General features: G+C 42.6%; 1 protein-coding gene and 1 non-coding gene across 3 annotated transcripts; one reads left to right on the forward strand and one right to left on the reverse strand.

Moving 5' to 3' along the window:
- Positions 1-11,654: 11,654 nt before the first annotated feature.
- On the forward strand, positions 11,655-11,727 carry TRNAT-UGU (transfer RNA threonine (anticodon UGU)). Its single transcript has one exon. It is a non-coding gene; the product is annotated as a tRNA-Thr (tRNA).
- A 243-nt stretch (positions 11,728-11,970) lies between these two features.
- Positions 11,971-25,164, reverse strand: HHIPL2 (HHIP like 2). Of its 2 annotated transcripts, XM_015857273.3 has the most exons (9): positions 24,646-25,164; positions 20,372-21,024; positions 19,273-19,416; positions 18,599-18,930; positions 17,234-17,360; positions 16,760-16,905; positions 15,149-15,230; positions 13,251-13,333; positions 11,971-12,513 (listed from the first exon to the last, which is right to left on the reverse strand). In XM_015857273.3, exons 1-9 carry the CDS (start codon positions 25,018-25,020, stop codon positions 12,149-12,151), a joined length of 2,307 nt encoding a protein of 768 aa, XP_015712759.2. In that variant the 5' UTR covers positions 25,021-25,164; the 3' UTR covers positions 11,971-12,148. The 2 variants fall into 2 exon arrangements, with proteins under 2 accessions (XP_015712759.2, XP_085397307.1); XM_085541181.1 differs by lacking the exon at positions 13,251-13,333 and having other exon boundaries at positions 12,367-12,513; positions 24,646-25,113.
- Positions 25,165-26,943: the final 1,779 nt, after the last annotated feature.

A 26,943-nucleotide genomic window follows, 5' to 3' on the forward strand; every position in this document is an offset into this window, starting at 1 on the left:
TTTAGGCAACATAACCAGCAGCAGCAGACAGAAAGGACTCTCCCATTTCCACTGGAACTGAGAGCTATGTAGAGCTATGCTGGCTTTTGAATTCTTCTGCCAGCACTAGTAGCATGATGAGAGAGGCAGATGTGAGAGCAACAGGCTAGAAGTGATCATGGCATTGCCACCTCAAATTGAATTCATCTACCTGTAAGAGACACATGCAGCTTTTCTTCGGGTAACATTCTGTTTTGATCCAGCAGCTCAGGGAAGAGCTTGCTATGTGGCAACACCAGTATCATACTTACCACTGCTCAACAGCCAAACAGATGGGAAAAATACACAACTGTGCAGGTGAGAACTGTATTTGTTGCCCATGCTCAGCTGGAAAAATTACAGCCTGACACATTAGCTTCACTCCCCGCATCACCAAACTGTTGGGTAACTGTTTCTTTTCTACTTCAAATTTTGTTTTGTGATATAACAAGGCACATACAAAGTATCTTCTCCCATTGTGCAAGATTTAGGCATTACCAGTTAAATAGCTGGGTGCTGTGCAACACACCATGCCTAAGAGCAAGTGAAAACCTCACGCTATGCATTTTATTAAGTGTAATGAATGGAAATCATGCTTGTAAGAACAGTGTGAGACATTTGACACCAGAGTACAAGGGCAGGCAGGCTGTAGCAGGATTTCAGGGTGAAAGATCCTGTCTACCTAGCATCCCAGAACAGAACTTAGGTCAGTAAGTATGCCTTTAGTGAAACCGCATCACCAAGCTTGAAAATGCCTTCATCCCCCTTGTTATCCCAGACCCAGCATCTGCAACCCAATTCTTCTAACAAATTCCACATAAACTATCTTTTAATTGCCCCTATCCCAGTTTCTGTGAAGTCCCTTCCTCTCTCTCACTGTGGGGCCCTTCTCTCATCCTTCAGCTCCTTCCCTGCACAGCATTGTGTGTAATTCACATCTCATAGTTTCATTGGACAATTGCAGATTACAGCTCTGAAAATGTCTCAGTTTCTTTTCCCTGCATCTGAGATGAAAATGAAAACCAGAGGGGAGCACTTGATGGAGATTTTGCTGATGGGATCACCTACAGTTTTCTCTATTGGTACAGATCACAGTTTATAAATTCAGCCATAAAGAATTATTTTTATTAAATAGCATCCCACAAGTCAAATGACTTTTCCATCCTGCAGCATTCATGAGGGTCAGAAAGGATGTTAAACATAAGCAGTATAGCTTAAAAAATACACACATCAAAACAACATCAAGATCCTGAATTACACAGCTAAAATCCATTTAAAATTGCAGGCCTAGACTGTCATAAGCTCAGACTATCATTTAGCATAGCTGAGAACAGCACAGTATAAGGCAGAATCTGTTCTTCACAACATAAGGATGGTACATGAGAGCCTCTGATTCTCTTCTAGAAGAAAGAAACTTTACCTCCTTCACTTCTACCTTTGACTTATCTGACTTGTATAAATTGCATCTCTGAAAGTACATCACCTGGATGTACCATAGCTCTACCTCTAATGCAGGCAGCAGTTCCAAGCTTGAACTTGTGATCAGCCCAAAGAGCTTTGAGGAGACCAATCATCTGTCATGTTAACTCTGAGTATGAGATTCCACATTTAAAATGTAGCATAATTCATGCTGCTAAGCACAGAGTGCCTTCACCTGGGCCTAACAAAGGAGAAGTGTTTGGCAGGATCCCAGAATCTAGGATACACCCACAGGGACTTATAAAGCAGCTGCTGTCAGATAAGGTGATCATCTAAAGTTTGGCAGCTCCACCCAAGCACAAGGAGCATTTAATGAAGATGCTTCCTCAAGGACAAACTTTGTACTTCCACTGGTAAGGATGGATACCATGAATACGGGATTCTTTGCACCAGACAATGCCCATCAGTGTGTTAAGCTGGTGATAACAGCATCACAAGCACTCTCACAAATGCTGTTCCTACCTCTGAAGCTGCTTTTGTCTACCATGTGCCAGAAGAACATGTAAACATCAATACAAGCTGGGATGCAAGCACATTGATCCACAGAAAGAAAATCAGTCTTAGTGATGATCCTTTTCCAAATAACATTAAAAGAGAACATGAGCCTAGAGCTTCCTTGCATTGCTTCACAGGAGAGAAATGCTATAATGGGAACTGGGAGAATGAGCCTGGAGAAGGCATTTAAGGGAATAACCATAGGTCAAGAGAGATGAGATAAAGGTTTTCAGGCTCTGCCAATTCATCTACACAACACTGTGGTCAGAACCTAAGGGCTTTGGGATTTTCATCTACATAATCTTCACATTTATTAGACTGGCAAGTTTTCAGTATTTTTCTCCTGGCAAAGCTGTACTTGTAAAAGGATGAGTGCTTTAACTGAGGTGGAAAAACCAATCTCTCCCTGCTTCCCCCAAATGCACACAGAGGACACTAGAAGCACACTGCAGCAGCCAATAGCTGGTGTTATTGATATTTTCTGTCTCTCTGGGGCTTCTTCAGAGAAAGCATGATTGATCTGCTCTTGCTGAAACATATTGTTTTTATAAGTGCCTCTGTAAACAAACTAATTAACAAACACCTACTAGACTGTATTAAATTTATTCATTTAGCAATGGAATCTGCACTAACTAAATCAGACCACTGCAATCATATCTACCTCCTGTGGGTTATCTAGTGGAGAAAGAATACCAGGCTTCTTTTTATTCACAATCTTCTCTCCTTTTCCTCAAACCCAACAACCCTCTGCAACAAGGATTTACACAGCTAGCAATCTGAAGGGGGTCACTGGGAGCAAACAATCCTAAAATGAACTTGGAAGAGGTAACTGGAGATTACATTAAACCCAGATTGGTGTGGTATGGTTATTACTAGAGGGGACAGTAATATGTTATGCCTCCTCACTAAGCAAGCCAAAGTGATTTAGAACAAGTGACCATTAGCCCAAGTTAGAACAACAGCTGAAACATGTAATTACCTGGACTTGATACTGACTGTTTCAAACATAAGCTGCAATGAACCACCTTCCACGGCCTGCAGTTCTGAATTCTCATGAACCAGTAAGATAAGAGATTTTCAGTAAAGGACCTGTGAAAATACCCCCTTGCTGGGACTGCTGAGGAAAATTCAATGGAGAAAGAACACCAAGGAACAGAGCATCTCTTCAGATTGATTTGTTCTTCATTCACATTCTTAGACACTGAATTACCCATCATCCATATAAAATGATGTATTTATTACTGTCTGTTTTCGAGATTTCCCACAATATATACCAAGAACTCTCCTTCCAGAGAGCTCTCGGTCCAAATACATGTCTAAGCGGATAGGTACAAAGGAATCCAAGCTTCCTTCTTTTTTTTTCTTAGCTGAGTGCACTAAAAGAACAGCTTGGGTCTGCCTACACTGGCTTCACAAACATGTTCAAGGATTCCAAAGGTTAAACGTGGCTAATTACAGGCATAATAATGGTTTAGGAGTTCCCATGTACTCTCTGCACTAACACAAAAGCATCTAGTGGACTGGGGATTAAATTGGTACTTCTATATGACCACCACTGCTTTTTTTGTTCTTCACAGGACTTGAGAAGCGTGTATGTTTGTTCTGGGAAGAACCTAAAGAAATTTCAGTCACTCATCACATAAAATCACAATAACTGAATCAATCTTGAAAAGCATTTCTCTTTTTAGTGCTGCTTTCTCCTCACAATAATTATTTATTTATCAGAAACAGGAATGGGGCAATTTTCATTTAGTTGAAGTTATGACCATTTTTTCCCCAGAAAATATCCTGAATGGTAATCTCTTGTTATTATGGGCATTAGTGCCTTCAACCTTGAAGCATCCCTGCTTTAACTGTAGAACTAAATGAAAAGTTAGTTATAAAACTGACAGGAAAACAGCAATCCACCATTGGCCAGGAGATTTATCGCACTGCCAGAATTGCTTCCATCAGAAGAAGAGCCAATTAAATAACAGCTAAGTGTAATGTTCAGTGTGATTTTGCCCACTGGTGGAAAGGTCACCAGAACTTGGTCCTCTGTATGTAAGGAACAACTCGTTCTTTCTCTTGGTGATTTTTCTGGAACACTGATGTTGAGCTTTCCCACCATGCAGGAGAAATGCTAGCAGGAAAACAAGAATACACACCCAGAAAATCCGATGTCTTAATTGGAAGACTGAGAATATTTCATAGATAAACGGTTAAATTATTCCTTACCTTTGTCAGGTAAGATGCATTTGATAGCCCTGAAAGTATAAAGCACTGTAAGACCTAGGAAATAAAAGGCAAAGGATGTTCAACATGACCAACATTCTCCTGCACTCAGTGTGTGGGGCCATGCACTGGCCCGAGGTTTCCTCTGGGGCTGGGCCCCTTCTGGGCTCTGGCACCGGGTCTGGCCGGAGAGACTGTTCTGCATTTTATAAAGCAATCTCTATATAATTTGACTTCTGCTACCTGACTATGCTTTGAAATTATTTTTCATTGAAAATAAATAAATAAATAACCTTCAGGAATATTGTGCAAAATGATGTGATACTATTAAACTATTGTGTATACGTGTTGATGTTATAAATGTGTGGGGTTTTTTTATTTATTTTTAATTGCATGGTTGAAATGTTGCTAATGGAGGTGTTCAAGGCCAGGCTGGATGGAGTCCTAGGTAGCCTGATATGGTGGGTGACAACCCAGATCATGGCAGGAGGGTTGGAACAGGGTGGTCATTAAGGTCCATGACAAACCAAGTCCCTCAGCAATGCTATGATTAGACCCGTCAAATTAAGGCACACAAGAAGGCAGAGAAAAGGCCTATGGACTGTTACTATCCAGGCATTTCAGCTTGTTTCTGAATACCACAGATGGTGACTTCAAAATTCTGCTGATCTAGACAGGTTCAGATTCATATATACAAACTTCTCATCAGCTCCATCTTAATCCACTGGAAATTAAGTCCTGCATTTACCAGTATAACTTGTAGAATGATCTGATTCTCACTTACTGGGCAAAAGTACTTTTGTATCCTGACCCCAATCACTTCCCATCTCCAACCATGCATAAATATTGAACTAGCCTTTCCACAGGCTCTGATTCAGTTCTACTTAAAGCTGTGGAAATCACGAGCTTGATAAATCTACTGCCCTTCAGTGAATCCTGAATGGAGGTTACAAGTGAGTCACTTCTAAATTTACTCACATAATAGCTAAGTAAATTAGAAAGAGCATTTCCAAACAAAAGAAAAGCCTTAAAACATCAGTTAGATAAATAAATCAAGATGCTCAGATATATTCTCTGATCTGTGGCAGGTTGAGGCATCTTTTAAAGAAATTTCAGTTAGGAAAATAATTAATATGCATACATAGGCTTTGAAAAGGATCTGCTGTATATAAAGAGCAGCTGCTGATATTTATGCCCTACAGAGGCTCACTTGGACTTTGATTACAACAGTCTGATGTTCAGGCTGTGAATTACACTCAAGAACAATTTATCCCCTCATGCAGATGGGATCTAACTTCATCAGTCTCATTTGACATTCTTAGTGGTGTTTTTAAAGCTTTTGGACACATCTGATCACAGAGTCAGCTCGACAGTTCTGCTTGAGGGGATTTGTCAAAGCCATTAAAGCTGAGATTGTAGCAAGTGTCTGAGGGATGTTGTATCACCTGCCTTAGCCTTCATTAGCTAGCTGGGACCTCAGTGACAGATATATCTGCACCATTACAGAGCTAATCTAAAAGACAAAAGCTTCAAATCAAAAGCTTAACACAAAACTTAAAGTCTTCAGAATTCTAAATATTCCATTCATTCCTTTCTCCATTGATTTTCAGCTCTGCATGATGCATTACTTTTAGAAAGCCAAAGAAAACTGTCCATGCACTGAAGAAGACTGTCCCATCAGTATTTCCAAGAAAAAGCAGGAGAAATGGCAAAGGAGATGAAAGCAAGTACAAGGCTGAACTGTGATCCCAGACTTACTCAAAAGAAGGGAGGTTCAAAGTTTGGTCAACAGTTTGGTCCATCAGAAGTAAAGGAGGCATTTGGAAATAACCAGTTACTCAACACCTACAAAACCTGTCATTCATCAGCAAATGCAGGTTACCAAAGTACTATTGCTATTCTTGTTCACCTCATAAAATATATTTATAATTTGGTCACAGTGTATGCAGGACCTTTGGCAGTTCACAGCTGAAAACAAAAAGAGAGAAAACAGAACTGCAGCTGCCTGCGTAATCCTTATTCAAAATGGTGACCAGCAATGGGAACCCAGGGACTGGATTGCAGAGAGAGGTTTCAATATGACAAGAAAATTCATGAGAGGGAGAAATAAACTGAGCCCACCATTCATTTCAGTTTGCTTTTTGACATATGTTAAACTAGCTCAGTATCTAGGGATGAATTTATTGTTCCAGGAGAGAAGAGCTGCTGAACTATGTGTTTTGTCCACAAAACAACTAATAGGCCTGTCTTTAGACAATACCATGCAAGTACAAGCACCAACCTTAACCCTAGAAACAGAAAAGGAATGAACTTACAGTAGCTCAGAGAAACACAACTTCTCATTGGCACATGTGGTAGAACTCGTCAGTCTGATGCCCTCATTAGCCAGCTGGGAGACACAGCTTCAAATTTGTTCTCAATCTGATTCAGCTTTCATCTGTCAAAGCAGAACCTGTGACATGTCTCAGTCTCCTCAAGATCAAGATCTTAGAATCATAGAATGATTTGTGTTAAGGAAGGAACTTTAAAGATCACTCAGATCCAACATCATCCTGCTAGCTCTGGCTGCCCAGGGCCACATCCAGCCTGGCCTTGGGTACTTCTGGGGATGGGGCAGACACAACTTCTCAGTGCAGCCTCTCCCAGTGCCTCACCACCCTCATAATGAAGAATTTCTTCCTTAAATGTAATCTAAATCTACTCTTTTTTAGTTTAATACTGTTGATCCTTATCTTGTCACTATACTACCAGATAAAGAGTCCCCCCCCAGGGCACCTGTAGGCTAGAAGGATGCTATAAGATCTCAGAGCCTTCTCTCCACACCAAGCTGAACAACCCAAGCTCCTTCAGTCTTCTCCATAGGAGAGGTGCATCAGTTCTTTGAATACCTTTCATGGCCATCACTAGAGTAGAGGAGAGGGAGGCAATCACTTCCCTCACCCTGCTGGCCACCCAAATAAAGGTGAAAATAATAATTAAGGTTAACTTGTGGCCCAGGCTCCGTTGTAGCCCCTGGGTGCTAAATGACCTTGTTCCAGTCACTCCTCCGAAGCATGTTTCTGCTTCAGCACAAATGCCCAGGCTGCCCAGGAGGTGATGGCAGGTCTCAGCACACCAGGAGCTCTGAGCAGGAATACCTCCAGGCACACAAGAAAACAGGGTCACAGTATTCTGAACTAACTGCATAAGAGAATTACACACAGCCACTTTTGTGGCTCTGACTTTCAAACTGTTGTCTCTAGCAGCAAACATATGGCAAAATCAGAAATAGAGCTGGGAACAAAACGTTATTTTCAGTTCATTTGCTTTTCCCTGAAGAAAAAAGCAAATCACTTTGCTCTCCTTATTGTGTCCAAACTTAAGCAACAGTTATATTTCACAGTTGATATATTATTTATTATACATGCATTTTCCCTCCATCTACCATAATAGAATTCCAGAACATTTTTTTCTTTGCCTGTGAGACTCCAATGAGTTTCATAGAAAAGGGAACTCGAGAAAGGTGACTGATAATTGTGACAGCATTTGTTAATCTTTTTCACCTTCCCCAGTAATAGAAACTTAGAGCAGACCCACATTTGTTTCTTGCTTGGCGTCTTCCATTGAGCCAAATATCCAAACCCTTACTAAAAGGCCATGACTAAGACAAGGGCTCCAATCTCCAGCAGTGTTGGGACACATTCCCATTCCTACTTCCCACTGAAGTTCCAAAGGCTCTCAGTACCTACAGCTACACAACTTCTTGGAAGAAACTGCCATAAAATGTTTTAAACAAGAATTCTGATGCCTATTTAGAACTGTTGTTCAGTGTATCTAAAAACAGCAATAGAAAAATGAAGCCTTTTCATTTTTCTTTCCTCTTTTTTTCAGAGATGGGCAGTTTCAGGCCATCCTGCTGATACGCTTTGATTCCATTACAGCCCACTTGACACCATCCAAATCTATTTTACGGTACTACAAGCACACACATCTGCCATCCCTGTGGGAAGTCAGAGGAAAATGCTGGACAGCTATGGAAACAGGGCACACAAGAATCAGAATCCATACCAGAGCATGGGGAGAGACAAGACCTCCTTGGTTCCTCTGCCTCACATTTATTCCCAAATAGCTGTTTTTCCAAAGAATCCAAAAGCTCCCTTGGAAAATGTGATCAGTGGCATGGCTTTCCCTGAAAAAAGGTTCATGAAATCACACTGTTTGCCAACCCCATTCCAAGTAACCTTCAAACCTGTTAACTGGCTTCAGCCAAACTTGAGAAGATTAACACCCTCAGAGACAGCCCTACATTCCTCACCTTCTGTCAGTTCTACAGCAGAGACCACCAGGTTTGTGTCCCCAGACAGGGAGAACTCAGCTGCTGTATATTCTTGTAGGCAGCCAGGCAGCACAAACATCCATATGCATGTATGTACACACACAGACACAAACATATACTTTAAGTGACAGGCTGATCAGCATATGCAGTGTTGTGAACAAGCTATTTCCTACCTCGTGGAGTAAATAAAATGACATGTGAGAACAAGAAGCAGGGTAATGGCAGCACACAGCTTTCAGTGTGCTGTCTTTCTGGGGCAGCTGGCATAGCTGACATGCATGCCAGGGCTGAAAGGCACTATGCAGCCATGCATAGTCTGCAGGGAGCTCCAGGTAGGTTCAGCAAGGTTCAGGGAGAAAAAAAGCACAGTCAGTGAGATATAGATGTTACTGCACTTCCTTCAGCCACCTGAATCCTAACTGGATTTTTAATACAGAGCAGGGGAGAAGAAACAGTCTGGCTCCTTATGAAGGTACACAGCTGTCATGAAAACATCTTTCCCTTGCAGCCAGTTCAGCTTCAAGCAAGTGACACCTTTATTCTTCAAAGATCTTAATCATCAACAGATATATCACCATCAGAAACACGTTATCTTTACAAGTTGCTTCAAATGTGATCTGGAGAAATAACTGTGTAGCACAAAGAATTAGATTAGATAGTATCTCTTCTGCCTCAATCCCTCACATTAAGGTAAGTCCATAAGATGCATATTAGCCTCAAGAAAAAAAAAACACTGCACACATAACAAGAATGCACAATGAGCCAGAAACAGAACTGTTACTCTGCAGTATGACTTGAGAATAGTGATAGCTTCCACACAGAAAACTGTGATGCTCAAATACGAGTGATGAGCACCAAAATACCCATTGGATGTGCCAGCCAATGAGCAAATAGGGATATACGGAATACAATTGTCTTTACATTTTCCTTACGTGCACTTTGAGCTTCATATGCAGAAGAGAAGGCAGGACTCAGCAACAGGCTGAGATGCTCCAGTGCTTAATATAACCTACAACCAGCTTCAAGGCCACCCAAATTCAGCTGGAAGCATTCCTCTAAACTACATTTTATTAAAAAACAAAGTAATCCATCACTATTTGCCAATTAAAAGGAACACATTAAGCAACTTTAGATTACTACAGAGTTTCTTTAAGAAACAAAAACGAAAGCTGACTGAATCTGTCAAAACAAAGAGGCCCAGAACATCACGTTTCACAAAAGGACTGAGGCAGTGCTGCAAGTCCCTTCTCACAGAGGTCGATGAGGAAAGGCAAGTGCGCCAGTTCTGCTGATCCATGCCTATGCTGAGATAATCCCTGCTGCACCCGGCTGCCCTCGGGACACAGAGCATCAGACATGAAGAGGACACAGGTAAGCAAGCCATGGCAACCTGTTAGGAGACACACCACATCTGCAGAGAAAACTGTCACTGCTTTTTACCTCAGATCAAAGCTGCCCAAAGCTCTCTGTGCAATAAAGGAAGGAATCCTGCAAAATACCAGTAAAACTGAGCTCAGGAGGGAGATGAGCTGGACGGCTGGCCAGGCAAAGGACTTTAGAAAATACCATAGCATAAGACAGTGCCTAGGGATAATGAACCAGCTGTCTGAAGAGCTATTCCTTTGTTTTACTTCTTCTGTTAGCAGTTGATTGCAAGATGTGAGATGTGGCAACAAGATATGGAATACGCACGAGATTGGCTCACTGCTCTTAACAGTGAGATGGATGTAAATTCACAGCAAGATGGCTGACATCTGCAGATTGACACCAGCTTTACACGCAGTTAAACACATATTTGTTCAGTGGGGCTGTTAAGGATATTCAAGCAGCTGATCAGGAACAAGTAATTCATTTTACTAATGATGGCCTTGGTCCAGACTGAGGGTAAGACTATATCTGTTTGTACACCAGCCACCTTATTTTCAAGCTCAGTGCCAGTGCTTGGAGTCCAAAAGGTCTAAGGTCTCCCTTTCAAATCCTGCTCCTTTTTAACAGCTTTCCTCAGGGAAGGGAAACTTTTCAGTGTGATGCTCTCAGTGACCTTCAGCATCCTCCTCACCTTGGGAGAGACTGTTACAAAACTGCTCTGAACAACAGAACAAACCTAAATGGGTTAATCTGATTAGGCAGTTTGCAGAGGGCCTGCTTGTCTTCACACTGCTTTTACTGAACAACTGCTATTTGCCCCCCTATTTTTATTAGCAGTAATGCACTGAAACGAATAGAATTAGCATCTGGTAAAGGTCTTATATAGTAAGGAGGAAACATAAAATGTTTACTCTTATTGTAAAATTGCAGATATTTTACGGATCGTACATAAACAAAGATCTTTCACATCTGGCACATCTTTAAAGGTAAACTGTCCTACAGCTTTGGGTCTGGAGTTTTGTATGTTTGTTGGTGGTGATTTAATGCATATTAGAAAATCCCACTTCTCAGCATTTTGAGTCTTAAACTATGAGAATTTTCCCCATCCCTTCACACAGTACTTAGGCTCCACCTAGTGGCTTCCATCAGCAATAGTCTCAGACTAAATACGTTTCATTGCCTGAATGCTTAATTTTCAAGAGGTGTGTTTACTTGTAGAACTCACCTTACTCTCCTTTAGACATCTAATTCATCTCTCCATCTCCTTAAAGGTTCTCTTGGCCTTCTGACAAGAATTCTTCAGCTACTTTTATTCCCTTTTAAACACCTAAGCCGAACTAATCAAAGAAGGGCTTAGGTTGGAATGGAAGGGACCTTAAAGCCCACTCAGTCCAACCCCCAGCCCTAGGCAGGGCTGTCCCCCCCAGCTCAGCTGACCAGCGCCCCATCCAACCTGGCCTTGTCTCCAGGGATGGGGCATCCACATCTACACAGTTCTGCAGCACCTCCATGGACAGTGACTCCATTACCTCCCTGGGCAGCCTGTGCCACTGCATCACTGCTCCTCCTGAGAAGAAATTTCTCTTAATATTCAGCCTGAAAACGGTTGACTTTCAGCTCAGGATCGCCGTTCTGTGGCCTCACACGGCTCCTGCTGCTCGGAGCCGCGGTGCACGTGAGGAGGCGGCAGAACGCGGCGCGGGGCTGCAGGGCCCGGCACGTTCCCCAGCTACAGGAGGCATCGGCAGGGCAACAACTGATAGGTGGCTCCATAGCTCAGTGGTTAGAGCACTGGTCTTGTAAACCAGGGGTCGCGAGTTCGATCCTCGCTGGGGCCTTCTGTGCTTTTTCTTTTACCTGTTTTTTCGTGTTTCTTTTTTTCTTTTTTTTTTTCCTGTAAGCTGCCTCTTTGCAAATCGAGTAGCTCCACTCCAAGCCGCCTCCCCATTCTACTGGGAAAAAACACGCACGGCACGCGGCTGTAAGCTCACCCCATGCTGTGCCTCGTGGCAGGTCTGCAGCCAGCAGGTGGCAGCAGCAGGTGTAGTTCATAACTTCAATGAAGCATTATTAAATGCACCTGGTGCCAATGAGGTTTAATAGAACACGTACAGACTGCTAACGCTGACAGAAAAGGAGGAGCACCCGAGAGTAACAGTGAGCAACCGAAGGAAAGAATCAATTCAGAGTGTTCATTCCACCACCTTAAACCTAATGTGCTTGTTTGAGGGGCGGCCGTAAGGTTCAAAAGCTGCTGCTTCATCTACTCTCCTTCCTCCTCCTTCCCAGTGCTCCCTTCACTTGTGCGGATTTCTTTGGGAGAAGCTTCTCGGCTCCAGTCGGTTGGGAGCTCTTCCTTTTTGGCAGGGAAGGTGCTGGTGTTGTTCTGGGGTCCCTCGCGACCTTCTGCTGTTTTTGCTTTGGCTTGTGGTGTTCAACACCAGCCTTGGTTTTCAGTGTCTTTTTATTGGACAGAGCTGGTTTCACTGTTGATGCTTTGATCTTGGAGGATGCCGTCCTGTTAGGTTTCTTAGCAGAAGCTGTTGGGGCAGCTCCAGGAGGAGCCAGTGATTTCCGAGGAGGTTTGGTTGGTGAAGGTTCATTAAGGAACTCAAGGACAGTCTCTGAGAAGAGTAATGGAGATGTTTCGTTATCCAATGCTTTAAGGCAGAAGGCTGATATAGAAAATATACTGACACAAACTCTTGTTAGAAGTACAGCTTAGAAAAATACCAGGCATTCTAAAAAGAAGAAACTGTCTGCATAAATGTCAACAGATCCTTGGAAATAAAATTTGTTTAATCTTAAAAATGATAGATGTTTATTTAGGAAAATAAGTCCTGAAAGAATGTAAGAAAGCCTCACACACTTCTCTCTGGCCAATTTAAAGGTACAGATCTTTCACGTTACACCAGTATCTGGAAATCCCAGATAAGGCAGTTTCAGCTCGCTCAATAACACCATGTAACCTCTGCTGTGCTCCAATAGGACCTAGGACAGGGGGGAAAAAATAAGCTAAACAGAAGAACGGAAAGATGACTCCCCTAAATTTACAGGGGAAGAATGATGTTATTTGACCCAAGGAGCTTGAATTTACCAAAGCCAATGCCTGGGCAGAGCCATCAATTCCCCTGTGATGTCTGCATGTACTGTTGCTGCACAACATTCAGGAAATTTCAGAGACCAAGATTAAAAGACACTGCATCTGGCAGCCAACAGAAGCACGCAGTGAATGTGATTACCTGACTTCAAGGTAGGTCCTGCTCAGCACTTTGGCTTTTAAGCTCACTATCTACATCAATCACATACATGCAAGTCTGCCGACAGCTTTGTTTCTTGGTAAAATTAAAGCCTGACTTACTTGCACGTGGAACAAATGCTATCTGTTTGCTCTTTATTTTCACTGTCACAGGCTTGTATTTACATTTCCCTGGTGGAGCTCTCCTTGAAAAGAAAGAGAGAGAAAAATGCACAGATATCTGAGAAACTGTCCAGAAGTTTATAAGATCACTGAGTCCCAACCACATAGGGGTTTGGTGCCAATCCAGGTAGAAGCATGCTAAGCCACATGGAGTAGAAATAGAATAATCCCATAAAAAGCATGAAATTGCAAAGGAGGATGGGGGGAAACAAATCACCACTGGGGTATGGTCAGAAGGACAGAGTGCAGCCCAGGATCTGGATGTATCAGCACTCTGCTCCAGAGCCATGCTTTGCACACCCCAGACAAACTTGCAAAGCCAGGGCAAAGCTGAGCAGTTCTGCGTCCAGCCTTAAGGGAACCAGAAAATACATGAATACATTCCAGAAATCCACCTAGAAATGATGGATATGAAGCTCCAAAAGCACAGTGCAGAAGTGGCTTGTTTCCAGCAAGCCTTTCAGAGCAGTGTAAGCATCGTGCTCCTGGCAGGGGGCTTGCTGCTCCCATGGAGCCATCCTAATGCAGTGCATTACTGCATAGCAGCTCCTGGGCAAGAGGCCTCCTGCAGGGAAACAAGATTTCAGGAAGAATTGGGTGCTTAACCTGCAAGGGATGATCTTGCAACCTGTTTTCCCCTTTGCCTCATCAGGTTTAATATTCCTCCAGTTCATGTGGAGAGGAGGATTTTCACATGGAAAATTAAACAAGATTCAAGATTGCCTGCCTTCCATGTGGTATTTCTTAAGGCTGACTCCTGCAAGCTGATTTTCCTTGCATAAAATAAGGGACAGACATCCCTGCAACCCTTGTGCCAAGTCAAAATGTGCAGTAAGACATGGAAGAATCAGACTACCAGTACTTTTCAATTATATAATAATCAGAAAAAGGTCACTGTTAAATGTCCTGGGGAATGTTCATGGCTGATCTTGTTAAACTGCATCAGCGTCAACATGTAACAGCACAGTTCACAAGAGCCTTGGCCTCAGCAGCGTGTTCATCTGTTTTCCATTTAGATTGCTTTAGCAGCAGGGAACAGACACCACTGCTGTGACCACGCAAGGTAACACAGTCCTTCACATAAAGAAATTGGGTGCTATGAGAGTTGGCAGTATCTTTTTTCCTCTCACAGATGAACCGTGCCAGACAGATTTGAGTTAGAGAAAACAAGCCCCGGTAAGATGCTTGGTAAGACAATCGATTTGCACCTTTAATTTGCTAGTAAATGGAAATACATTCAACCCTTCACTGCTTAGGCTAGGTTTGAATTTATGAGATGGGCCAAGAGCCTTGACCCATATCATCAGCCTTTTAGTGTGTTTTACTACTTGATGGCTTATCAATTCATTTTCTGACTTCCCTTTCAATATGGAAAGGAACATGATAGCCAGCCCAAAGTAAAATACAAAAAGAAAAGCCTCCTTGCTGTTATCAAATCAATTTTCTTTAATTTACAAGATATCTGGTTGAAGTGTAACCAAAACGTTCCCCTCTAATAACCTTGAAGAAGGTGCATTTAAATAATCACTGTGTGATACTTTAAGGGTGCAAACAAGGAGATATCAGGAGGATATTTGTTGATCCTCACTGTCCCAGACCTTAAAATTACCAGAACTTGGCCCACTTCTGGGAACACAGATATGATAAGTGAGAAACAAGTTCACTGGAACTGAAAAGCTGTACCAAACGTACAGGGGGTCAACAGAAATCAAGGTCTGGAAGTAGAAGTTAGTGAGATTATGCTTCAGAAGTACTTTGAATTCTGACTCCTGTGATAGTTGGGGAATGTGTGGTGATTACAGAAGAATTTGACATTAAAAACATCTGTAGTTACTAACCTTGCAGGGTCAACAAATTTGTAAAGAGATCCGTGTGGCGCAAAGGCGCTGGGATAAGATGTAGACATAAAATACAGCTCACCTAAATGGAAGTGAAGAAAGAAAAAGCAGTTTCAGGTTCAAGTGTCCAAACTGATGCCCAGTTCCACTTTTCCTTGTTTCCTGTCTCTTCACTAGTTAAGATGGTCAGAAAGTAAACGCCTTTGGTCACTCTCGCTGTTGTGTCTTACTTCACCCTGCCCTATTGTAAGCTGACTTCTGGGGACAACAAGCAATCTCCGGCTTGCAGCAGAGTCTCACACAAGAAATGCAGCCCACAACCAAACACAGAGCATGAACAGGGCCTTCATGAAGACGGCCTTCAACATGGTTACTTTCCTATGTATAAAGACATGCTTTTTAAACTTGTTTTTAACCAAAGAAGCATCTGGAAGCTAGAAATTAAAGGGGAAAACCTCAAAAATATTTAGCCATCTCTCAGAGGTACAAAAAAAAAAAAAGCATGCAAAGGATCTAAACTGGCTATCCACACAAGATGGAAGCTTCTTATTATGTATGGCTGCCAAGGAGAGCAACTGCCCTTGATGTCCTTCCTTTGGCACACACTAAAACAATATCCAGGCAAATCATAGCAGCTTGTAAGCAAGAAAAATCTATTGTAGCATTTCAAATTACAGCACCTATTAGTTTCGGAAGAGCAACAAGTAGAAAAGACATTTAACACCCACTCGCCCCACACGTACTTAGAACAATTAAAAATCATACATACTTTATGATAAAACATGATAAATATGGCAAAGCACACCAGACAAATGACCCAGGATCTTTTTCTGACAAGCAAAGCTCCTTGAGGTCCCTTCCAACCCAGGTCATTCTATGATTCTATGATTCTCTCTCTCTAAAGCAGATCTGAGTTCTCCAATAAATTTGCTCTCACTTTTTACATTGCATAGACCTTTGTCAGGAGACTATGCAGAAGTAAAGTATGCATTTCATCTCTGTGAAAGCCTTGTCATCACGACAAGCCTGGTCTCAACTATTTGCCTCTCACACCCTATTAGACATTTACAAACATTTATCAGATTCCCTGTCAGTCTTCTTTTCCCCAGGCTGAACAGACCCCATTCACTCAGCCTTTCCTCACAGGGGAGACACTCCAGGCCCTTTATCATCTTCGTGGCCCTCCTAGGAGATCCCTGTCATTTTTTAACTGGGAAGCCCTGAACTGGACACTAAATTCTAAGTGAATTGTTACAACAAAGGAACAAACTGCCTTGATGTAGCCTTCTCATTAATAAAATAATTAACAAAAAAGAAGGTGAATCATAAAATCAACAGCAGTTCAAACTCTGTAGGAACCTGGAATATTCCAAGTGAAGTTCACTTGAGGATCTGATTCCTAAGCTCCTTGAAGCCAGCCTGCAACAGCCTCACAGGGCACAAGACATCTCTGAATGCCCTACCTGCCATACTGAAACTGCTACAAACCTGTCCTGTAGCGCTTGCTCTTTAGCAACATTTGTGAGAGGCAGCAGAATTTCAGTGTTTGCCCCAGAACACAGAACTGACAGCACCGTTTCCAATAAAGGTAGGACTGGCAAAATACTCTACCTGCTTCATCCTCAGCAAACGAGATGATGAATTTACTATAAGATCTTATCATCCTGGGGAAAGCACAAGCTTTTGTGCTACCAATGCAGATATCTTGCTTCTTCCACCTTTTTGTCTTCTCATCTTCCCGTAAAGCCATAAGTCGACTAGATGAAAAATAAAACCCTTATATTTTGGTTATCAAGTTTTGTTCCTGTCAAAATCATGCATTACTGACATCAGTGTCAGTTAAGACTCCATTGACTAGTATTGATCATGTCTTTCAGAAAAAAAAAAAAAAAAAAGCTTGAACAAAAGCAAACTCATCCTAAGGACTTAACTAGGAAGAAGCTTAGATCCTGAAAGCCCTTAATCTAATACACAAGCATATTGAGTTCTCATTTACTCCAGCTCAAAAGGACTCAGGATGATCTGATAGCATTAAGATCCATACATAGGCAGAAAGGGAGATGCAGAGAAAAGGACTCATCTCACCCATTCATGAAATCACCAAAGATATAGAGGCCATTCAGGTTGGGCGATTCACATCCTCTGTACACATAACCTCCAGTGACTGACTTCCCCACATTGCGGCCATAAGCAAATATTGGAAGAACGTCATCTGTTAAACACAGACACATGAAAACAGAGAAAATGTATATCCAGAGAGAATCAAAAAGCAATTGTTTAGTAACACTGATGGGCACAGAGTGACATAAAGGAGTGGTGGAGTTGAATAAATGGCATAGTTACTGTACTTCTATGGAAGACAATAGAATCAAACAATTCCAAGTCAGCTCAGCATCTTCGTAGGCTTGCTGCCATTCTCAGAACAGAACATGCATGAATATACAACCTACAAGCAACTTCTGTTGTAAGATTTCTAAAGATAAATGCTTTGTTTCTGGCAACGTTAACACTGAATTCAACACTTTCTTGAAGCCCAGAATCAGATCCTACAAATTTATAGTCCTGTCTTCACTTTTTCCCCCAGCCTGCGTATTTCATCTTTGATCTTAATGAGGATACAGATCACAAATGCAGCTCATTAAAAATTAAAGGTAAAATCTAAAGCAGGTGTGTTGTCAATTAAGGCTTGGGCCATTGTTAAGAAAATAACGTTTTTGTTTATTTATTTAGTTTATTTTAAAAAGAACCATATGAGTACAATCATACAAGAGATGTTGATGACAAATACTCTATAAAGGCAAGTTTGCTCAGACAGATGTTTCAGAAACATCCATATGAGCTTGAGACCGGATGTTTTCCTCCAAGAACTGAAGGAACATTATATGACATAGTACCCATTCCTACTACCATGCTTTCCAAAGACCACTAGTATCCACTCTTAGTTGAAGGAAGCCAAATGAACTGAGTTGGTCTAGTCACACCCACATTAAGATCCAGAGCACAGAGTATGCCTTCTGCTGCAGCACTCTACTCACTGGGATACCCTGGCTCTTCTGTCAGAGTTGTTTCATAGTCTCAGCATCAGCCTGGTTGCCCTGCCTTTGCCAGAGCTATGGCTCAGAGCTTCTGAAGACAGCCCTGAAGGAAGCAGAGCATCAGTTTTGTATGTAAACCCAATCTCTTGGGTTTCCCAGGAAAGCAGTCTGGAAAAGCCACAGGCTTTGACCCTAAGTTCCACCTTCAGTGCAGGACAAGGAATTCCCTCCCTGAAGGAGGTGATCAGCATTTCATATCAACACTTCGGGGCTGGGAAGAAGAGATTTCTGCTTTTAAGTAAACAGTCTCCATTTAACACACAACACATTTAGCTACATGCAAAAGTAATACTATAGCCAACTAAATAGAAGTAGTACAAATAAAATAAGCCTCTACAAGAAGCTTCTTCCTTACCCAAGGAGGAATTATGGCAAAGCTTTGTATCATAGCATTCAAATCCCTCTCTTGCTCTCCAGCCATAGTTTCCTCCTTTAACAATTATGTCGACTTCTTCAAACCTGTTCTGTCCAACATCCCCACAGAATATCCTCCCTCTTCCCTTTCTTGTAGCAGGATCCCCCCGGTCAACTGCACAGCGCCACATATTCCTGACCCCATACGCATAAACCTCAGGGCGAGCCTCGGGATCAGACACAAATGGGTTATCAGGAGGGATGCGATAAGGCTTGCCATCGGGACCTCTTCCATCCACATCAACCCTCAAGACTTTCCCCAGCAAAACACTCCTAAAGAGAGCAACAGACAGATTTACAAACATGAGTGTGAGAAACAAGTGAAAACATGGGCAGTTCCCTCCCTCCTTCCCCTTTCCAAAGGAAACATTAAGTGTTAAAAAGTATTAAAACAACAGCTGATATACTTTGCCACTAAATCCCAGAAGACTCTTCCACTCTTCTCAGTGAACTGGGTCCCTTCAACTTTCCAAACACAAAATTGTAACTATGTTTTGAAATTATGAACAAGCGCTTCCCAGAAGCACTATTACCTTACTCTTTCACACTGCCTCCTTTCCAAGCCCTGTGACTTGGTGGACAAGCTCAAGGTTTTTGCCTGCGCTCCCTACTTACTTGTTCTGAGCGTTCCCAAACTTCCCAAAAGGGTCTCCAGCTTTCCCTCCATCCCCTATGAATAGATATAGATAGCCGTCCACACCGAAGAGCAGTTGCCCACCATTATGGTTTGCAGCTGGTTCTTCAAGTTCCAAAAGATTCCTGAAAGAAAACAAAACCAATAAAATTCAGATGTAGTTACTGAAAAGAACTGACCGTTCAAGGCAGGCCACAGAAGCAGTGCATCCCTACTACAGAAGCAAGCAAAATTTCCCAGCTGTGCAGATACCTCAGATATAACACAAGGGCTGAGCTACACCCCAGTTCCTGTGAGTCTGCGGTTTAAGGCAGGCTGCATGCCTCATAGCAAAGCATCATATGGCATCCCTTGATGGACGATGATGACCACAAGCCACACAGCACATTCCTGCCCCATGTACTACAGCTTTAACCTGCACTGCTTTAATACCTCTTGCAGAAGCTGCAATGCTCACCCAGCACCACAGGCAGAGCAGCGTCACAGCTCACTTGCACACAAGCACAAATATACAGTGCATTCATCTATGGTGAAGAGTTGTTGCCCTGTGAGCTCTGACTGTGGAAGCTGGGTTCTGCTTTCTTATATGAGAAGCAGTTGGTGGTTCTGAGGGCTTCAGCACCGTCTTTGGAGTCTCATACGGTGACTGCAAAACTTGAAAGAATATAAGTCTGCTATTAACAAGCTCTTCTCTATAACAGACAATTAGCTTTGGCAGGGGGGTGAGGAAACATCAGATCAAATGAATGTACATTACTGTACTGAAACATCCCTGTTCTCCCAGAGCACAATAAACTTTCAAGGAATGTTGTTCATTATAAGCTTTAAGGCTTAAAGTTATTATTGCTCTTTTAAAATACAAGAGTACAAATCAGAAAGAGATGATTCAAAACTCTGGATCCTGGGTTCTATTTTCGTGTCTTTTTAGTTTGCTGTGCAGACTTCAGCCACCTCACCCCAGCAGCTTTTTAACAGACCCACTCAACATGGGAACAGTGCAGGTTCTGCAACAGGGAAAGACAGGAGCAGAGAAAATTATTTCTTACCATGGCACACAGTGGCATTCAACATAAACTTTACCTCTCTGAGCGTGGATCTGCTTTGTTGGCATCAGAGGCCAAAACCTTCAATTCACTGATTCTGATCTTTTCCACTCGTTTCTTATCCATATATGAGTAATAGATATAAAATTTCCCATTGTTCTTGTAGTTGGGGTGGAAAGCCATCCCCAAAAAGCCTCTCTCATCCCCTATCCATGGTGTTGCCAGCACGATACTTTTAATATCCAGAAATGGCTCCTCCAGCCGGCTGCCATCAGGCAGGTAGACCCAGATGACCCCCACCTGCTCAGCAACAAACATACGGTGGGTATGGTCGTTGGCATGCAGCATGAGGACTGGGTTCCTCAGACCATTGGCAACCTCAGTAAGGCAGAGCTGGAGGCAGCCTCTGCGGTCCTCCACCACCGAGCCCAGGTTGTGGTTGAGGGCTGTGTTCCTCAGCACGTTGGGGAAGCAGTAATCCTCATCATGCAGGCGAAGGAGGTTGCAGAAGCGAGTCTTATTCGTCTCACAGCATTCTTGAATGTGCTTATCATTAGTGAGCAAGCTGATGGCAGAATGGCAACTGAAATGAAACTCAGAGCAATAGTCGAAACAAAGTCCTGGAAGGTTTCTGAGAGGTGTCCGTGGGTTTTCAGCATCATAGAGATGTGCAGCATATGGAGAACATTCCTAGAAAGTAAAAGAATGCAGCTGTGCACATATCCAGGAAAAGCCAGTGCTCTTCTTTGTAGAAGTAAAGCAGTTAAATGAAAAATTAATAAGGTAGAGAGCACAATGAGTCATCTCTGGAGTAGTAGAAAGTCACTCAATATATGGCTAAAAGGAACTCAGAGCTTAGTAGCAGTTTCCTTCAGCAAGGCACTATCAGCTACACCTCAGTTACTCCCAAAAGAAGGACATCTATTTATGCTGTGGAATCTCCATTGCTAGAGGCTTCTATGGATTTAGGAGACTTTCCTATCAATCTACTCTGACCTTTCCTATTAGAAATCTCCCTTTGTTTCCTCTACTAGATTTTAAGCTAGTATTTTATTCTCTGTCTGTTGAAAGCAGGTTACATTTGCTACCTTGCTGTAGGGATCTTCTGCGCTACAGAGAACATTAGCCTTCACACTTGAGACTTCCCTGGGTCGGCAGTCCCAAATTTGAACATACCCTTTCAGTCAACCAGCATAACCACCTCTCACAGCTGTATTTAAGGTTTTACTTCATTAAGCCACTTAACACACCATTAGGCCTAGGAGTAGGTAAGAAAAAACAAAGCAGATACAGGTTCACCTGCACCTTCAGCACTGTGCGCAGCTCTGCTCCCCCCACAAGCAAAAAGCCACAAGGACAGAAGAACAGACAGCTCAGTAAGTTGATAGCAGTTCTGAAGAGCTGTGAAGGAGCAGGTGGACAGTGTGACAGAGGTCTGTAAAAGTATTTGATATTGAAAAGATGAATGGGGATTGCTTGTTCATCCTCTCCACCAGAAGAAAAATGAGGGAGCATCAGATAAGGTGAGCAGGAAACCAGTTGGAAAAGGAAGCAAAACACTTTCTTTGCCAGAGAAAATTGCAGTTGTTAAAGATACACACTGGTTCACAGGGAGTCTGGATGACCGAATGGAAGAAAAAACCATTGATGATCAAGTGCCAAGAAATCACATGTGATTTCAGAAGTGCCTGAGCTGAGAAGAACTGGAAGCTGGGAGAACATTCTGTGCATTCACCCTCTTGTTACATGCTTCTCCAGCAGCTTTTGGCTACTCACCACAACCTCCTTTCAGGAGCTTTAGATAGCAATATGGTCTACCCTGAGCCTCCTCTTCTCCACACTGAACAGCCCCAGTTCCCTCAGCTGCTCCCCATAATACTTGTACTCCAAACCCTCCACCTGAAGTTAACTACACAGACAAGCCCAAAAAAGGAGAACTGCTATACCAGTATTTTTACTGCTACATTAAATAAAGCTGCTTAAAGAAAAAATCAGCATTCCTTAGGCTCTGCAGAAACTCCAGGGATTAGAGGTGGCCTTGCAGTAGTTACCGTGAGTCTGCCTTCATTTTGCTCAAGCGTTTATGAAGCAATACAACTAATCCAGCTACACTATAGAGCAGAATCAGCAGAAGCTGCTGGAATAACATTAACAACTCTGCTATCTTCTAATAGCTTGCCTGCAAAAAGAGCATGCATTCAGCAGTAAAGCAAGGCCTGAGATTTAAAACTCCCTTTAAGAAATATGATGATTGTCTGCACTTCCTATCCCATGCTATGCTTTCCTATTCCATACTCATGGCTTTCAATCAGCTTTTAAAAGGCTTATTTTCCCTTTGGTTTATTGTTTGGCTTTGCTTTTTTCAGCCTCTCCTTTAGCAGCTTCCTGAGCAGGGACACATCCCCTCAGCCAGCAGCCAAACAGCTGTTCTAGCACATGGAGCAGGAATTGCATCCAGGGAGATTTCACAGCCTTGCAACTTGAACAACACCATCTTAAGAACATTACAGGCAGTTCTCAGAGTTTCATTTTCCACTTTTGGGCTAAATCCTCAAACTACACAGCTGAATGTCAGACTCCAAAGCTACCAATGCCTACATCAGCTTAGCTAGAAGAACTACCACAAGATGAAGCAGCTCTACCAGCAAAGATATAACCTGCTTGGAAACCTTCCCAAGCCAGTTATCAAGAGAAACAAACCAGGTTTAGAATCACAGCAGGAAACTGATGATCCTGAACACATCCTCATTGAATCCTCTTCTGCCTGCGAAGAAACACACAGCTCATTGCAGAGGTAAAATGCACTCTGTGGCAGGGTGCCTGGGCTCTGCAGGACCACTGAGATTGCTGCGGTGACTACTGATTATTGTCGCATTGTGGAAGTGGTAGAATAAAAACTATTTTCCATCCCCTTCAGATGAGATCACGAGTAACAATTTGATCCAGCAAAATGACATCACTTAAGTGAAATCACTCTGTAGATCTTTGCTTCTCTTCTATTTCAACAGCCAAATAACATTTGTCAAACAACCCAACATGGTTGTGACAGCACACACAGGAACAAACCTAACAGGAACAGCAAGACATAACACAAACCCAAGTTCCTCCCCATCAACAACAACTGAACAACGCTGAACAACAACTGAATTCTGTAAAAATAAAGTCATAACTTATTACTTTGAAAAGTATCAACTGGGGAGAAGGGCTGTTGCTACAAAATAAGTTTATAACAAACACAAAAGGAAATTGTGCCCTACAGAATGAACAGCCCAAATCTAAAGAGGAAATAGCCAGTTTTACAGTGTTTCTTTTCTACTTGGATCATGCAGAAAACATTTGTAACGCCAACATCGGCCAACCTGCCATGCACTGCTTGCTGGTTTACTGACTGTAAAGTGACAAACAGAACCTTGCTGTTACTCTACTCAGCCCTAATTCTGAAAGGTTTCTCAGCCCCCATGCAAATGCCAGCACCTTGCCAAGATCTAAAAGGGTGGTAAGATTTTGGTACACCAATAATGTTTTAAGGCAAAGGAATTTTTAACTAGAATAGTTTTATGTGTTCTTAGTAAGAAGTGTGGCTTTTGGCTGGTCGGTGTTTTGGCATGCAGTAAGCACTGCTCTGCGTGACTAAGAGTTGTTAAAAAGGAGCTCAGATCTGTTCTTTAATTAGGGGGACAGAAAGGGAGCACACAGGGAGAACGGAGCATTGCCTACAGTCTTTTGTCATTGCACGATGCCTCTTTCTGTGAGGCAGGTAGACATCACACAGACAGCACCAATAGAAACACAGCAGATGAGGACTCAGGATTTTGCTGCAGCTGCATGAAGCCACTTGCTAATAAACTGCTGTACTTCTAACCACCACAACATCCGAAGCATCCGAAGCAGCAGGACCGTAACCAAGATGTCTCCTTCTTGTGATCCAGGGATCTAAGTGCTTTGTCTGATGGTTCTTGTATCACTTCATCCTGTAGGATTTGTAACCCGGAACCTACTAACTGCAAGCAGAAAATAAAATATTGATCTATAGCTTGTTACAGGAAAACTAGCAGAGCAGCAGGATTCCCATCATCACCTGAATCGGGCAATGCTTTTATGAATCATTATTGCTATCAAATGTCACTATATTTTGCCAAAGCACTTTGCTAAATGCACACTGCAGATCTGAAGCCATTACTCTGTCTACCTACTTCACCCCTGCTCCCACACCTCTTCTCCCAGCAGGACAGCCACGACAGACTATCAGAACTACAAATGACCCCAAGTAAGCCCAAAGCACAGGACAAAGCTACGGATTTTCCACCCTACCTGACAGAGTATATCTTTGATATATGTTCCACACAGCGTACGCCCCCGAGGATCAAGATAATCCAGGATCTCACGGTATTTTGCTGCAATGCTATTGTCTTTCTCCCGGTCACAGCAGCCAAAGTTTTCATAGGCAGAGCAGAATTCCAGGTGAAAGGGAGGCTGGAAAGGTGGCCCATAATCCAGACACTGAGGATGTCCCAGAAGACTGCCTATCCAGCAGAACAAGGACAGACAAAGAAAGATACGTGGGCAAGAAAAGGAAGCTCTAGAGCTGCTGCTTCTCCTTCCAGCACCTGGCCAAACATTCACTCTCTTCAGTGTAGGCTTCCTGAGGTCAGATGTATGGAAACTTTGGACCTCTGGTTCATTCATTCTCTCTGCTTTATTAACTGCCAGCCACAGAGCTCAGCGCTCACTCACTCAGGTTTGCTTACATTCTCTCTCCCTTTTTCTCTGAAGTTTACTATTTGGCTGGAGAGAAACCTTCCAGCCTGCCCCATTGGTATTTCACACGTCACATGGCTGAACCCTCCCCTCCCCGGACATTTCTCATGTCCCTAGGAGCACTCACAAATCTAATCCCTACAGCTTAGTTAAACTGACTGAGAAATCATTCCCCAGGAAATAAGAACATGAAAGTGTAACATGTGACTGCCATACACAGAATAAGATAACCTCTCCCCACTTGCAAAACAGGAGATGAATAGTGTCCAATTGCTATCACTTTGAGTCTGGTTTCATAAGGACTGAACGGGGATAACAGCTTAGAACCAAACTGAGGCAGTAGCTGACCATATGTACAAGTCATTCCATGACAAAACCATTTCACAGAGGTATCGCTGTTACCCACAAACCTAGGTGGGAATTAACATGAAAAGATATTCAAGAAAGAGTGAAGGAGAAAACACATCTATGGTAACATAACCTGAAACTGATTGTAATATTATGTGGCAATTGTGTACTTAAGCTGATTGATTTTAGTGATGCATCTTGAAAATAGTTTAACATCACACTGGATTTGTGTTCACTTTTCTCTCTTGTGAAGAACATGCAGCAGCTCCTCCAGCTGGCTGGTGAAGCACAGCATCAGCTGCACATGCAGGTGCACTGATCTTGCACACACAGCCCTCAGCCTGGCATTCTGAGGACAGCACTTGCCTCACTCCACTTCCCATTTCTTCAGCATTGAGCTCTTTGTGTTAACAAACCTTATCCACCAGTTTAAACTTTCCCTTTTAGAACTTAAACCTCTCTCTTCCTTTCCTAGAGATATGCCATCTGTAGACAAAATAACCCAGAATATTTACACGTGCAGAGAACTTCACTTCCAAGTTAATGCACAACAGCAGAGGCAACTCACCTCACTGCTTCCATGATGAGTTGAGAAAGCCATAACAGTTTTACTCACGTTTAGATAAGGACAGAACACAATGTCCCACCAAGCCTACTGCTCGCTTTATCCAGGCATTCTTAGCTGAAGAAAAAAAGACAGCCCACTGCAAACACACCATCTCACATCACTCTAAATGCAACAAGACAGGACCAAGTGGAACTTTCCATTTACCAACACAGATAAGATCGACTATGGAAAGCCCTAAAGGACTCCAAATTCAAAGCACTATAAAAAACACCAACACTGACTCAGCAGGGACTAGTTTGAGGGTCAGGTATACACCTGCTTAGTGCTGACACCCGTCTAGTGCTGAAAACAAAGCATTACAGTGCTCCAAAAGCAAATCCAAGTCTTGGGTATGTTTCTGTATCAGTCAGCTGCCTACAACACAGAACCTAGTGGGCAAGGGAGGAGGGAGACATCAAAACACAGCAGGCCAACACCTTAAAAGCAGCTGCCATCTCATCATTTTGCTTTTCTTGACCCTTAGTGAGGTCTTACTCTTAAAACAGGAAAGCGGAAGCCTCACGAACATGAATAAAACAACATGAAAAGTGAGGGCAGAGCTGAAGTGAATTGTGTTGTTGTGAAGTTGTCACGTTCAGTTTGAATAATAAAGGACAACACACTGGTTGCATGGACCAAAAGATTTGGATTCCCTTAGCAAGTTCCTTGCCTCAACATAAATGAGTAAAGATATGCTATTTGCTTCGTGGAAATACATCACAGAAGTTTTGTACACAGGATGAGGAGTTAATTCAGAAGAAAACCAAACCTTGACCACAGAATTCAGAGCCAAGGCAGAATATTCCAATGCTCTAGGAGTTACATATTCCAAGTATGATGCGCAGGCTTGAAAACACAGTATGGCATTCAATAGTATGAACAAGAAATTCCACTCA

This window comes from Coturnix japonica, chromosome 3, assembly GCF_054131305.1.
Source record: "Coturnix japonica strain WE chromosome 3, WE-NBRP24, whole genome shotgun sequence".
Lineage (NCBI taxonomy): Eukaryota > Metazoa > Chordata > Aves > Galliformes > Phasianidae > Coturnix > Coturnix japonica.